This window comes from Rhinoraja longicauda, chromosome 12, assembly GCF_053455715.1.
Source record: "Rhinoraja longicauda isolate Sanriku21f chromosome 12, sRhiLon1.1, whole genome shotgun sequence".
Classification (NCBI taxonomy): Eukaryota; Metazoa; Chordata; class Chondrichthyes; order Rajiformes; family Arhynchobatidae; genus Rhinoraja; species Rhinoraja longicauda.
In genome coordinates, this window is record NC_135964.1 from 11881152 (window position 1) to 11897290 (window position 16139).

Here is a 16139-nt window from a genome sequence, read left to right on the forward strand (position 1 = left end):
AATATAGCACCAATTTCAATGAAACTTCTTCCATTAACACCAAAGGGATGACGGTGAGTAAGGTGGGCCTAAAATTGTTGCGCTATCGTGTACCATTTTGGCTGTAGTTCAGGAACAAACATACCAGCAAACGAGAGTTTTAGTATATAGATAGATATAGATAGATGTAGCACCAATTTGAAAAAAAGTGCCATACCCTACAGATTTGGACGGGCTTAGAGGGATATGGGACGAGCTTCGACAGGCAGTATTGGTTGGCATGGATGTGTTGGGCTGATGGGCCTATTTCCTTGCTGTATAATTCTATAACCCACCAATATCAGAATCTTCAATTGAATTCAATTGAATTTACGACAGTTGTTGCCTGGAATCGAGGGCCTTAGCTATAGGGAGAGGTTGGGCAGGCTAGGATTTTATTCCTTGGAGTGCAGGAGGCTGAGGGGAAATCTTTAAAAAAGTGTATAAAATCATGAGGGGAAATAGGTAAAGTAAATCCTCAGTCTTTTTCCCCTGGGTAGAGGAATCAAGAACCAGAGGGCACAGATTTAAAGTGAAAGGGGAAAGATTTAATGGGAACCTGAGAGGCAACTTTTTCCTCCATACGGAAGGTGGTGGGTTTATGGTACGAGCTGCCAGAGGAGAGAGTTGAGGGAGGTACAATAACAACCTAAAATAAATATGGATAGGTACATGAATAGGAAGTGTTTAGGGGGATACGAGCCAAATACGGGCAGGTGTCGATGGGGCATCTTGATTGGCATGGGTAAGTTGGGCCAGTTTCCCTGTTGTAAGACTATGACTTCATCTGGCCCATTGATCTACCCATTCTTACTGATGACTAATGAAGCATCCAGTCAATGACTAAATGGGTTATAAAGGCTTCACAAATAACACCAGAGAGTGGGAGTCCAATGAATATGCGTCACTGAATATAATGGGATGTGTCATGTTTAAATATAGTTAGCAGAAGATCTAAAACCTGCCTTGCTCGTCAGAGGTGAAGTACACTAAAGCAATATATATGTACTTCAAAAAGGACACAAAGTGCTGACGTAACTCAGTGGGTCTGTGTGGAGTTTGTACTCGGATGCTCTGGTTCCCTCTCACTTCGCAAAGATATGGCTCTTGACCAAAATGGCGGCGCTGCCCTAGCAGCTGCGGCTCACCTGCGGTCCATTTGTCTTTGTGTTTTTGTTGGGTTTTTTTTTTTTGGGTTTTTTTTTGGTCTTAATTGTAGTTGTGATGTGGTGTTTTTGTGTTTGTGTACTATGTGTGTATGTGGGGGGGAGGGGGGGAACTGTAACATTGTAAATATGTGTCCCTTCCGAACGGAGACCCGACCTTTGTTTTCTGGGTGTTGTCTCCGTTCCTGCTGCGGCCTACCATCGGCCCAACTCCTGGAGCTGTCGGCCTCCAGGGCTCTGGTTCGCAGAGCCCGCGGATCGGACTTACCATCACCGGAGCCGGCCGTCTTCGGAGGCTGCGGGTGCGGCTGCGACTCGCCTTAGGCTCGGGCCGCGTGGATGCCGACATCGGGAGCTCCGGCAGCGGCAGTGTGTTCACCCGCCCCGGATCGCGGGGCTTGGGTCGCGGACATTTCACCGTCCGGCGCGGCCTAAGATAGGCCGCGGGATATTTCTCTGCTGGGCGGGGGCTTCAATGTCGGGAGCCACGACCGCCCCGACGTGCAACAACCGCGGCAGCGACAGCGTGTTCGCCCGCCCCCGGATCGGACTTATCATCGGCGGAGCCGGCCGTCTTCGGAGGCTGCGGGAGCGGCTGCGACGCGCCTTAGGCTTGGCCCGCTGTGGACCGTCCGGCGCGGCCTGCAACCACAACAACCTGACTGCGGGAGAGGACAGCAGGAGAAGGGAAAGACATTGTGGCCTTCCATCACAGTGAGGAGAGAGAGGACTGGAGGAGGAGACTCACTGTGATGGATGTTTCTTTGATGGATGTTTCTTTTTTTGTGTGTTTTTGGGGTTGGGTAATTTGAATGCCTATTTAATGCTTTTATTGTTGGACTGTGTTTTGGAGGTTTTGGGGTTGTGTAATTTGAATGCATATTTAATGCTTTTATTGTTGGGCTGTGTTTTGGGGGTTTTTGGGGTTGTGTAATTTGAATGCCTATTTAATGCTTTTATTGTTGGACTGTGTTTTGGGGGTTTTTTGGGGTTGTGTAATTTTAATGCTTATTTAATGCTTTTATTGTTGGACTGTGGGTGACTGAATTTCGTCCAATATTGGATGACAAATAAAGCTATCTTGAATCTTGAATCTTGAATCTTGAATATGCAAGTTGGGAAGTTAATTGGTCACTGTAATTTGCCCCTGGTGTGCAGGTGAATTTGAGGTGAGTGAATGAGGATGTAGGGTGAATAATAGTGGAAATTAATGTAAGATTAGTGTAAAATGGATAATGATTGTTGGTGTGGACTTCTTCTTCTTCTGTCGTATGTCTTTTAGACCTGCAACTCCGTTGAGGCGAGTCAGACGAACGTGTCATCGTCCAGGTCAATCAGACCTAATTCACCATTCGGTGGCCGGTATTTGGGGCAACTGGTGACTATGTGACTAAGGAGGAGACAAAGACAGTCTCTACGCGGCCTCCCCCACGAGTAGCTTACAGGCTCATAAGCCCTTAAAGCGAAACTAATGTCTTTGCCACGTCTGCAGACCGCAAAACGCCATGCCTCCCCAGGCCAGGCGGCACCGTCAAAAGCCGCCAACTGTGGAGGTTTAGCGCTACTGCAGCTCAACATTGAAGGCCTTACCATCGCCAAGCTCAACGTCATCGAACAGTTAGTGTATACGTTGGGCTATATATCTATGTGGCTCTGCAAATCTTCTTGTGCTCTTACTCTCGACTGTTCTTTGACTTTAAGCCACACAATAGTCAGTTGAAATGATCCTTCTGAACTCAGCAGACAAACTGAGCTGATGTTTCTGTACAGCAGTCTGAGCAAGCACTGCTTGTTGCAGGAGACATCAAGCAACAATGCGGGTTTTAGGTGAGAGGGGAAAGATCTCAAAGCAAATGGAGGGGCAACCTTTCCCAAATGGAGGGTGGTGGGTATATGGAATGAGCAGCCACAGGAAGTAGTTTAGGCAGGTACTGTCATGACATTTGAACAGGTACATGGATAATAATAATATATTCCTTTATTCGTCCCACACTGGGGAAATCTGGATAGGAAAGGTTTAAAAGGATATGGGGCAAACGCAGGCAGTTGGGACTAGTGTCTGTGGTGCCTCTTGGTTGGCGTGGGCAATTTGGGCCCTGCTGTAAAACTCTGACTCCAAGTGAATGTTGGGGATAGAATGACACAATTTGTTGAAGGACAAGAGTGTTTAAAAAATGGTGTCATAACACAACTGTTTGCCAATAGCGAGCAAATTTTAGTGCCACGTTGTTGGCCTCATGCAAGATCCTTTACAGTGCACGTGTCATGCAGCATGTCACAGCTCAGGAGATGTCCCATAGTCTGGAGGCCCCATCCGCACTCGCAGTCTGCCGCATCTTCAGTACATCCCCACTTCAGCATGTTCAATTTGCCCCTCCCCATGCCCGTCTGCAGTCTGTTGAGAGTGCGCCAGGTTATCCACGGTTGGTCGGAACCTGGTGGGAGTTTCTCAGAGGGATCGATTGCCATGTGAGTGTTTTCCGGAGATTTCTCTAGTCTCTCTTCCCAGAGTTTGAGCCTTCTGGACGATGCACTGCAGTCCAGGGGATGGACAGAAGAGAGGAAACTTCTGTGATTTCAAACGCTGAGGTAGCAAACGGTGGTCATGAAGGGGGTCTTTCATTCTCTGATGCGTTCTTTTTGACTGGCTACAGCTCTTCTGATTTCAGGAGATGCAATGCTATAGAGTAGGTAGATGTTGTCAATCTTGGTAGGAGGACTGGAGAGGACTACCATTCTTATTCGAACCACAACCATAAATGAATAGCACCAATGATAAACTGACTGGTCATTAATTTCACTGGTTTTTTTTGCGTGCTCAGAAAGCAGAGATCCATTTATCTTCATCACCACTGTGGCACTTCAGAGTACTTTGCTATCAGTGGGTTACTTCAGAAAATACATTCCCAATGGCTATCTAAGGGAGCAAGATATAAAATACAAAATGCTCCAAGGTAGCCTAACGCAATGAAAAAATAGGAACTGCTATTAGATCCACTGTACTTTGCTTTTGGTTGGGTTATGCACCTCATTCAATCTGTCTATAGTGGAAGTGAAACTATAGTGCTTTCCTCCAGATTTTAAATTATAATGCAAATTCCATTGATGCAAAGTAATTGACCTGAAATGTTGATTGGTTTTCTCTTCAGAGATGCTGCCTAACCTTCTGAGTATTTCCAGCAACCTCAGTTTGTGTTTTAAATTACTACCGCATCTGTGGTATTTAGCTTTTGGAACTTAAATCCTTACCTCATTCATTATTATACTTCTCGCAAGTGACACTTCATCAGAAGCCGTTTTTAAATATATTTGTTAAAATAATTTCAGATATATTGTCCACTCCAATTCTCAGACATGAAAATCTGACAAGAGCTATTCTTAAAACTGTTGGCTCACTGATAAATAATTCCAAAATGAGAATACTTGTAAATACATCTTCAAATACATTTAATAAAAATAAAATTAATGCATTACATTTCATGCAGTGCTCTTCAGTGTGTGCCGAAGGAAAGATTCGGAGAGGTGGGAGACTGCAGTGCTGGAATCTTAACCAGAAAACAAAGTGCTGGAGGAACTCAGCATTAACCAGAATAAAAGCAGACTTAGCATTCTTGTTAGCAACACATGGGATTGTGAAAACACAAATGATGTTGGCGGATCAGAGCAGCTGGAGTCTATCACCACAGAAAATAAACACTCCTGGGGACACCAAGGAGTCTGAAAGCAATTTGATGGACAGTTAATTAAAAGGTCCTGTGGTAAAAGATCCGAAATGGTGGCTCAAGCTGGGAAGGATCGCCCCACTCCCACACTCCACTCTTCTCCCACACAAAGTACGTGCTGCCGAGGGATCTGTGCTGCTAATTTAACAAGTAACAGAGGTTGACGTGCACGCTCTTTGTATTTTGTCACAAACGACTTCTTTGATCATTCCCCATCGCCTCGCATCTGCAGTCCAATCTGCTTTTAAAATCTTATCCAATAATCTGTCAGACATGCCAGAGTGGATGTATTCTTATTCTGAGTTATCGTGTACAATGTGTGAAGAGCATTCAGGCACCTGTTACCAATCCCACTGTGTTCAAGCCTCTGTGGAAATATGTACAAGCCATCCAAATTGACAATTACCAGTATTCCTCCACCTCCCAGTCAAAACCTCTCTCTCCTTCAAAGTACGTGCAGTCAAAAAATATTGTTAAAGCAAGGTTTAGGTGCATGGGTTTCATTTATCTATTATTTATTATTCCAAGAGGCCGTAGAATTGCAATAAAAAACATTCTCATCACACTAACAGCAGTAAGCTGGTGTGGGGGGCAGAGATGGAGCAGTGGAATCGACAACAACAACAACAACAGAGTCTGCAGGAGAGGCTGACGGAATTCAACAGCCCATGACAGCTCCTCTGCACTTCTGAGCATGTTCCGATAATGGAGACTGTGTTGATCGAGAAATAAAAACTTAAATATAGTTAATCGCCATTAGACATAAAACTTGATCGCCATTAGAGAATTGGTAAAGTGTTGCATGTTTTTCTTAACCTAAAAAATTGGTTTCAGCAGGAACAAGCAAACCCAGTTAAGTTTCTTGAAAAGTGATATATTAACTATTGGCCGTTGTTTTAACCAGCTATTGCTAAACGTGTGTAATAACACTGTAGATAATACTGATCACCAGAAGTGAACAGAAATGTAAGATTACTGCAATTGTCTCATTATGTAATGGTCTCAGTAATAAAGAGCCCACCAATTCCATACTGACTGTCGAACAATTTACAGACAGAGGCCAATTAACCTACAAAACCCACATATCTTTAGGATGTGGGAGGAAACTGGAGCACCCCAAGGAAACCCATGTGGTCACAGAGAGAACGTGTAAAAGCCACATCTGCACAATTGTATTCCTCCCCTTATTACAGCACCTATTTCTATTATTTCATCTTAAAAAGCAATATTAATGTCTTTAACACGCCTCTGTATCTACCAGAGTATATATAACAATACGGAGTGCATGTACAATGCTTACTGAATGATTCAAGTAACATTATTTTAAAACCATCTGGGGATTGTGGAATGCATGTTATTCCAAAATGTATTTTCGACATAATCGGTTTTCTTATTTTACTACGGCAATCTGTAGGCAGGAGTAAAATTCCTGTTTGACCCATGGCTCTAACCTTCACTTAGCCCAAGTGTTGTCATAGCAACAGCAGATATACTGAGAGACTCCAGCCAGTGAAAGCTCCCCGATTGCAACTTGGTTTTCGTTCAACTCCTGGGGACAACAGGTCATCAGAGACACTGGCATGTTTGTTTATTTAGGAAAACATTCTCCACTGGAGATAAAAGGTGGGCACAGATTTATTGCCAGATGTATGTTCAATTAATTTGTTTATTTCTAGTTTCCCAATTTTGATTCTCTGCAAGCTTTTACAGCCTTCCATAAACCAGCAGAGGGAGGCAGCCGCACAAAAGAAATACTTCTGAAAAGATCAAAGGCCTAACAAGCAACAAGAGCTTTGTAAATGTGGTTGCCATGGAAACACTGGAAGCAGAGACCTTAATCAACAAAACCCCCTCACTCCTTACAGCTTATTATTTGTAGCCTTAAGAATAAATCTGTTGCCACTGTGTCCTGTGATGACTAAATTTGTTCCCATATTACACAGAGTGCCCAATAAGATGACCAAAACATTGGCTTGGATTGCAGTGGTGGGGAAGTTGGTTCGTTCATGAAAATAATTTATCTCCTTTAAAACTGTCTCTATATTGGACCTTCACTTTTAAATCACATTCGACAGTGGGCTACCTTGTTCTTATCTTGGTTTGGAAAGTTATTTCCAGGCACCCTTAAATGAAGCTTTACACAGAAATAAGGTTTTGAAATTTAGGGATGAATGTGGAAGGGTTGAAAGGAAAATTGTATGGAGACCACCTCCCCTCAGCGCAGTCACAGTTCCAGACAGAGCCCCGGCAGCTCTGTGAACAATGCTTCATTGTCGCCTCCCAGCTTGTGAACAGCCCAGAGAGGCAACTGAAAGAAAAATGGTGGGGAACAATAAACGGATAAGCGAATGGGAAGCTTACTGACCCACCAAGTCCGGTCAACCCAGCCAGAAGATTGTTGGGAATTATCTCACTCATACATTTTGTACCCCAATTCTGCATTCCAAGAACTGGTAGCTTTTTATTGCCGGTCCACTTTCATTCTGCATATATTTTGATGGATAAATTGTTACACGGTTGTACAAATCACACTTTTTATATCCCTCGCAAACCTGTTACAGGCCAAAATAATTGATGAACATTACATGGACTAAATATACTTTCAACCAAGAATTAGAAGAGACCAATTAAAAGAAATCTCGTATATAACAAACAAGAAAATTCCCAGCACTGAACCCTGCTGTACTCTACTCACTAGACTTCAGTCAGAAGCTCACCCATCCACTACTACCCTCTGCCTCCTCTCACTCAGCCAATTTTGGATCCAGTTTGTCAACATACCTTTGGTCTCTTGTGCATTAACCTTCTGGATCAGCTTATTATGCTAAAGTCCATGTAAACCACATATACTGCTCTGCCCATATCAATTTTCATCTGCAGTTCCTTCCTACACTTAATCCTTTTCTCCAGAAATGTTACCTGATGCGCTGAGTTACTCCAGCATTTTGTGTCTGTCTTTAATTTTCTTAGTTGCCTTCGCCAAAAAAAAAAGCAATTAGATTTATGAGACATGATCTCTCCTGCACAAAACTGTGCTGACTCCTCATTCCCATCGCCGAGTGGTTTTCCCAGGGTAAGGGAATCAAGAACAAGAGGACATGGGTTTAAGGTGGAAATGGAAAGATTTAATAGGAACCAGAGGGGGAACTATTTCCACACACAGGGTGGTGAGTAGATAGAATGGGCTGCCAGAGGTAACTGAGGCAGTTACAATAACAATATTTAACAGACATTCGGACAGGTACCTAGATAGGTTTAGAGGGACATGGGAAACACACGCAGGTGGGACCAGCTTAGATGGGGCATCTTGGTCAGCATGGATGAGTTGGGCCTGTTTCTGTGCTGTATGACTACGATTCCCAATGGTTATGCTGAAGATGTGTGGGGATTTAAGGCAGTTCAAATGTGCTAAGCAGTGTTATTATTTATCTCTGGAGACCCTCTCGGTGGTCTGCACACGGCAGGTTGTGAGCCGCAGCTTCAGAGAAAGAACGAACTGCGGATGCTAGTTACAGAAAAAGACACAAAGTGCTGGAGTAACTCAACAGGCCAGGCAGCATCTCTAGAGAACACGGATAGGTGACATTTCGGGTCGGGACTCATCGTCAGAGTTTGGTTTAAAGAAATCCCAACAAAGTGCAGAGTTCTCTGCCAACTAAAATCACAAAAGCACCTTCAAAGGCAGGCGTGATGTGGAAAACTGCGCTTTTGAAGTGGTGTGAACCAAATGAATTTTAACATGAATTCAAATCCTTATAGAACAGCGTGGGATGTTTGTAAAATAAAAACCAACAACCTAAATATGTTTTTATTCATTGTCATCTCTGTTCAGAACTGATTGGACTGATATTCTTTATTTTTAATAATACTGGAGAATCAGTTTCTCATCTTGCAGTGAGTGACAGCTGTATTTTCTGGAGATTTTCTGAATGTTGTCATGACAGCATTAAACATATTTCCACTGCTCGACATTCTCAGTTAGTATCTGCCTTTGTCAGAATCACTCTTGTGCTTCCTTTAAACGGCGTTTAAAGGACATTTTAGTTTAATTTAGAGATACATGCCCTTCGGCTCACCGGGTCCGCACCGACCAGCGATCCCCACACATTAACACTATCCGACACCCACTAGGGACAATTTTTACATTTACCAAACTAATTAACCTACAAACCTGTACGTCTTTGGAGTGCGGGAGGAAACCGAAGATCTCGGAGAAAACCCACGCAGATCACAGGGGAGAACGTACAAACTCCGTACAGACAGCACCCGTAGTCGGGATTGAACCCGGGTCTCCGGCGCTGCATTTGATGCAAGGCAGCAACTCTATCGCTGCGCCACCGTGACCGCCCTGAAATGTGGAAACTGTGGGGCAGTGGTGTTTAAAAGGAGCATGGGAACCAGGATCCCAGTGAGTTGAGAGAGTCTGCTGGAATCGGTGTCTTAATGGAAACACAGGAACTGGTTCCCTGTCTGTTAAAGGAAAGATGAGAACCATGGCCCAATGTATTGAAACCAGGGCTGCCCAGAGTATTGAAGGGAGTGTAAGAGAGTGGGACCCTGATGTGCTAAAGGGACTGCAGGAACCAGGGTCCCTGTGTGTGGAAAAAGTTCAGCACCTAGTAAGCCAGGTACTGTAGCAAATCATTGGGATTTCTGAGCAATTGTTTAGCGGGTTTTTTGGAGTTTTACAGCAGCCAGTATTAAAAGACTCAGCCAATGTCAAGACTCCAAAAAGTTGTGCTTCAATCAGGCAGCAGCATGGCAGACTTCACTGATATTTTACTTGTTATGCCTCCTAAAATATGATGTGTACTAAATTATTTTATATTTTTTAAGTATTTAAAACATTCGCCCGAATCATACTCTGCATTTTAATGGGTATATATATCAACAATTTATAACTAGTCCAGATCACGTTATTTAAAAATGAATTCTATGATAAATAAATGATATGCCAAATTTAACTTGACTACAAACTGTCTTCATTGCTTGAGATACAGTATCAAAAGACTCAGCACAATGAACATCCTTATCATAAAATGCATACGGTTGTGATGATACACAAGTCAACATTCAAACTAGAATACTGCAGAGATATAGTTTTACACTTGGGTTTAGATTGGTGGTAATAACGCACCTAGCAGCATAAAAAACATCAAATATTCAACAATAATTATCCCTATTTATTTAGCTAGATAATTCCGACCAAAGTACTAAGAGATAATTGTGTACTCTTCAAAGGCAGACCTGTTAAACACACATGGTTTGGTTTCAGCTTGGAGCAAGTTGTAATTCTGCCACAAATTGCAGCCGGAATTTGTGCTCATTTCTCACAAGTTTGAATCTTTTGCTCAACTCTATTTTTGCTTTTAATAAATAAATCTTGTAATATTAGTGCAAAGTAGTTCTTTTTTTTTAAACTAGCTACTTAAGCAACTTTGCTTACAAAATAATCTTTAATACACTTTAAAATTATTAAAGAGGTTTCATCAACATTGTTGGAATCTCATTGTTTTATATGAGTAACAACTTAAGCAGATGAGAATAATCCAGTTGTAAAATGTTGAAATGCAAAGAAATGCAGATGCTGGAAATCTAAACAACATTTAGCCTCCTGAGTGCAAGTAGCATTTTCTGGTGATCATTACTTTGAAGCTACTGAAAGAAACTTAAAATAAGAACAGAACTATTTTTAGTTAAATAGGAGTGAAGTAAAGAGGTCCTTTATCAATTTTAAAAGTTCATTCAAATGTTTTCAAAACATATTCATTAGTATCTTTGACCCAAAACCAGCTGCTTAATTGTGAGTCTTGCCAAAGGCCTTCAAAAGAGCACAATGAGCAAAAACTGCTGATGGTGATTCATTCAGCAAGTGTGTGATCAGTTTTGGACCGGAGATAGTGGGTTGGCAGGGCCAGCTTTTAGCATTGTAGATTCAAAACAAGCACAAAAAATATGCCAATTTTTGCATATGCCAATTGCACCTGATAGGCCAATTATCACTGGATTGAAACAGCAAGTAGAACCAAATGGAAACTTCTAGTGAATTTGAAAGTAGTGTTAATATTGCGAATACAAATACAATTATCTGTAGACAACAGCTTTAAATTTGGTGATTTAATATTTAGATCAATTATTTTTGTAAGTCTTAATGCTTTACATTACCACAGTTCATTGGGATGTTTAATTCCCACCTTACTTAATGCTGGACAACAGAAGAAAGTACATGATAAATCCAAAGCAAATGATGTGAAGATTATTCTCGATGACCTTGGCTACACCCACATTCACAGTCAGCTGCTTAAATACACCAGCTGCGTCTACTCACCCAAGACAAGAAGCTCCATTCTTTCCTCACTGTTACCCACAATGTCATCTGAAGTGATAACTGAACAGTAGTAAGCTCCACTATCTCCCCAGTGCAACCTTCCAATCTGGAGATCAGCATCTACAAGAGGCCAAAGCATTGCAGGTAATTGAAGTAGGCAGCAAGAAAAACTGAGCTTTAAACGACTGCACAATACATTCTCAATGTTCTTTCATCATCTACATTTTTTTCAGTGGAGAATTTCTGTGTAATATCCAATGCATAGTTATATTACAGTAGGCAGAGCACATAGCTTAGTAACACCACCGAGTCACCACTAAATGCTGTTCCCAATCGGCAATGGTGGCATTATTTTAATATTTAAGCTTTTGATATCGCTTGCAAAGTGATTAACCTAATGTAGTGAAATTCATCAATGACAATGGCATCAATCAAACAAAATATATCAGAGTCAGAAGCCCTTTTTGAAAGGTCGACCTGAAATGTCACCCATTCCTTCTATCCAGGGATGCTGCCTGTCCCGCTGAGTTACTCCAGCATTTTGTGTCTATCTTCAATGTAATCCAGCGTCTGCAGTTCCTTCCAACACATAACAGAGTCAGGGATATACAGCATGGAAACAGGCCCTTCAGTCCAACTCATCCGTGCCGACCTAGCCCCTCATGTACAGCAATTTAATGACATTGAAATATCTTATGTAAACAATAATTTAACAAAACAAGCAACACCAAACATTTGTCTCCATTTCACCTCTAGCCTTTTTCATTTGTTCCTCCCATCTATCAATCAACGCCTGCCTCACCTGTATCCACCTATCACTTGCCAGGCTCTGACCCATCGCCACCTCCCTTTACCATCTTTCTTCCTCCTACTCTATCAGAAGGATCCCAACCCAAACGTCACCTGCCGTTCCCTCCACAGATGATGCAGTTCCTCCCACACTTTGTGCTTTTGCTGAAGATTCCAGTTCCTTGTGTCTCCAAAATCCAAACCATTTATCATCACATGAAAGACATGAGCAAGTTACTGGAAGCAAAAATGCTTACTGTTGATGATGGTGATCTCCCTCCCCTTGTAGTAGTCGCCCAAGGTGACGGCAGAACCTTGGCGGGAAGCCACGACTCGGACCGTGCGGCTGTTGTCGGCACAGTCCAGGTACGGGTCCCAGGTGGGAAGCTGGTCTTTCTGGCTGACGGTGTACGTGGCTGTGCTGTGGATGCTGAAGGCATCTCTGGTCCGGTCCTTGCAGTACGACTTAAATCGCCACTGCACAACAGGTTGCTGGGCAGATGTAGTGGAGTACTGGCACTGCAGAACCACAGGCTGGAACAACATGGCTATCTTTTTATACTCAGAGATGGTCACTTGAACACCAAGGGATACACCTGTAAATATAATGAAAAATTATTTAGCATTAAAAAGACTAAGATTACCTAACCTGTTTTATCAATGGGGCTTCCAAACGTTTCAACTCAGATCACTGTGATACAACTTCAACATGCCCGCATATTCCCATTATCGATATTGGCTTATTATTGACACATCCACCAGTAAACAGTGAAAAGCTATGTTCGAGTGTTATCCAATCAATATATAAGAGTACAATCAAGCCATGCACAAGAACAACAGGTGGGGCAAAGAGAAAAATACCAGAGTGTAGAGTATAGTGTTACAGCAATGTAGTATAACAGCATTAGAGAACAAGGTCTGCAATGAGGTAGGTTGGAAGATCGGGACTACACCCTAGCTAATGGGAGGACCATTCAATAGTCTGATAACAAAAGGGAAAAAACTGTTCCTGAATCTGGTGTGTGCTTTCAAGCTTTTGTATCTTCTGCCCTACAGAAAGAGGGAATGACATGGCTAAAAAAAGTTCTTGATTTTGTCAGCTGCTTTCCAGAGGCAACGTGAAGCGTAGATGGAGTCAATGGTGGCGAGGCTGGTCTGTGTGATGGACTGGGCTACATCCACAACTCTGCATTTTCTTGCAGTCTTGGACAGAGCTATTTCCAAACCAAGCTGTGATCATAAGGTCTCCTGGTGTAACAAATGCTATCCAAGAATAATTCTGAAGAAAATTCCTCCCAGGTTCTTCCATGAAAAGGAATTATATGTATGCTGCACTACGTTACGTTCAATGGCAAAGTGTCGTCTGTCTATTTTTGCTGGTATAAATCAGTTGAGCTGACCTCGGGACGCGTGTATTTTTAAATAGTGTTTTTTTAAGGAACTTGATTCACTCTGACCTGTATTTGTACAATAGGCACAATAACCCACTTGAAACCTTGATGTTCACTTTGGACTGTGAGGGGAAAACCATACCATAGCATCATCAGTGAGAACTTCCAGCATATCCCTCCATTCCTTGCATATCCCTGAGCCTAACCAAAAACCTCCTGAACTCCACCAACATATCTGCCTGATCGAGTGGAGATCAAATGGCCCAAACTGGACTTTTTAGAAACAGCACACGTGGATAATTTTGCACAATGTCACGTAAATACCAGAGAACTGTGCAAGGACAGATGGGCTCGAGGCACAGCTCCTTCAATACCTTCATTGTATCCAGTCACCTACCCTGGATTAGGGAGCATTGGCCATAAGGAGAGGTTGACAAACGTGGATGGTTTTCTCCAGGGTAGTCACAGGATACAATGAAGGCCACATCCCATTTGTATTGAAGGAGCTGTGCCTCGAGCTCATCTGTTCTCGCGGAGGCTTGGCGAGACCTGATCAGTATATAAAATTATGACAGGCGTAGATAGGGTAGACAGTCAGAACCTTTCTCCCCAGGGTGGAAATGTCAAAGACCAGAAGGCATAGCTTTACGGTCAGTGGGAAAGTGTAATAGATATGTGTGAGGTGCCTGGAATTCACTACCAGGGGTGGCGGTAAAGGCAGATTGGATGATTGCATTTAACAGGCTTTTAGATGGGCACATGGATGTGCAGGGAATGGGGAGTTATGGATCACATGCAGGCAGAGGAGCTTAGTTTAACCTGGCATCATGTTTGGGTATGGACATTGTGGGATGAAGGGCTTGTTCCTGTGCTGTACTGTTCTATGATCCATCATTAGCTCTATGTCTTTGTGCGGTATCATGCATAATTTACCATGATTTTATAACATTTCCTCCAGACGTTTTAATGCAAGAAAGATCTCACTGCCAGTCCCGCTGAGCACAGCTTGAAGTTCCTGTAGATGCCCTGACCTGCTGCCCACAGTGGCTGAGGGCCAAACAAACGACAGTGTGCTGTCAGTCTTCACCACAGCTTACGGGGTTCTCCATCTGCCAGTATCCCTGCCTCCCCCCCCCCCCCCCCCCACCCCCCACCCGATTTTGCACAAATGCCATGTAGTTCTTTAACAGTACTGACCCACTTCCCACGCTCAGTGCATGAATTATGCAGCATAGCCCACTGCATGGTCCAGGTTAATTTAACTGCCCATTTAAAGTGAGGGAACCATAATAATTTGGGATGTACTAATCTTGAAATTTCTTTTGTAGGAAAGAAAACTGCAGATGCTGGTTTAAATCGAAGGTGGACACAAAATGCTGGAGTAACTCAGCGGGTCAGGCAGCATCTCTGGAGAGAAGCTCTCTCCAGAGATGCTGCCTGACCCGCTGAGTTACTCCAGCATTTTGTGTCTACCTTTGAAATTTCTTTTAGTGTTCTACTATTTGGCATTAGGACAAAATAATGTTACACCCGGAAATGGGTGAAATCCAATTTCTAACAGACTGCATTCCAAATATCCTCCAGCACCCAGGTACAGGAAAGATGTCATTAAGTTCGAAAGGGTGCAGAAAAGATTCACGATATTGTCTGGGCTGGAGTCACAGGGAGAAGTTGGGGAGGCTGGGCCATTTGTCTCGGAGAGTAGGAGGCTGAGAGTTGACCCTGAGAGATGTACAAGATCCTGAGGAGCTGCTAAGGGAATGCTCACAATCTTTTTCCCAAGGTAGAGGATTTAAAAACATATGGGCATTGGCTTAAAATACGAGGAGACAGATTTAAGATGGACCTCAGGAGCAACTTTTTCTCTCAGAAAGTAGTCCATATCTGTAACGAGCTGCCAGAGGAAGCTATAGAAGAGGATACAATTATGACTTAAGATATATGGATAGGAAGGGATAAGTTCATAAGTGATAGGAACAGAATTAGGCCATTTGGCACATCATCTACTCCGCCATTCAATCATGGCTGATCTAACTCTCCCCCTCATCCCCATCTTCTGACTTCTCCCCATAACCCCCGACACCTGTACTAATCAAGAATCTATCCATCTCTGCCTTAAAAATATCCATTAACTTGGCCTCCACTGCCTTCTGCGGCAATGAATTTCACAGATTTACCGCCCTCTGACTAAAGAAATCGCTCTTCATCTCCTTCCTAAAGGAACGTCCTTTTATTCTGAGGCTATGGCCTCTGGTCCTAGACTCTCCCACTAGTGGAAACATCCTCTCCACATCCACTCTATCCAAACCTTTCACTTTTCGGTAAGTTTCAACGAGGTCTCCCTTCATCCTTCGAAACCAGTGAGTAGAGGCCCAATGCTGTCAAATGCTCATCATATGTTAACCGACTCGTTCCTGGGATAATTCTCAAAAGCCTCCTCTGGACCCTCTCCAGCGCCTGCACATCCTTCCTCGGATATGGGGCCCAAAATTGCTCACAATACTCCAAATGCGGCCTGACCAGCGCCTTATAGAATCGCAACATTACATCCTTGTTTTTGCATTCTAGTCCTCCCGAAATAAATGCTAGCATTGTGTTTGCCTTCCTTACTACCAATTCAACTTGACAAGTAATTTTTGGGGAATCCTGCACCTGCACTCCCAAGTCCCTTTGCACCACCGATTTCTAAATTCTCCCCACATTTAGAAAATAGTCTACGCCTTTA

At 43.1% G+C, this 16139-nt stretch overlaps 1 protein-coding gene across 5 annotated transcripts in view; it reads right to left on the reverse strand.

Moving 5' to 3' along the window:
* ildr2a (immunoglobulin like domain containing receptor 2a) overlaps positions 1-16139 on the reverse strand; it is an 88783-nt gene that overhangs the window by 40440 nt on the left and 32204 nt on the right. For all 5 annotated transcript variants that reach the window (XR_013547891.1, XM_078409033.1, XM_078409032.1 and 2 more), the window contains exons 2-3: positions 12281-12619; positions 11235-11354 (exon numbers count right to left, since the gene is read on the reverse strand). Coding sequence is in view for 4 of the 5 variants with exons in the window: in XM_078409032.1 (XP_078265158.1) it covers positions 11235-11354; positions 12281-12619 (459 nt within the window). In the remaining variant the exon portion in view is untranslated. The remainder of the gene's footprint in view (positions 1-11234; positions 11355-12280; positions 12620-16139) is intronic.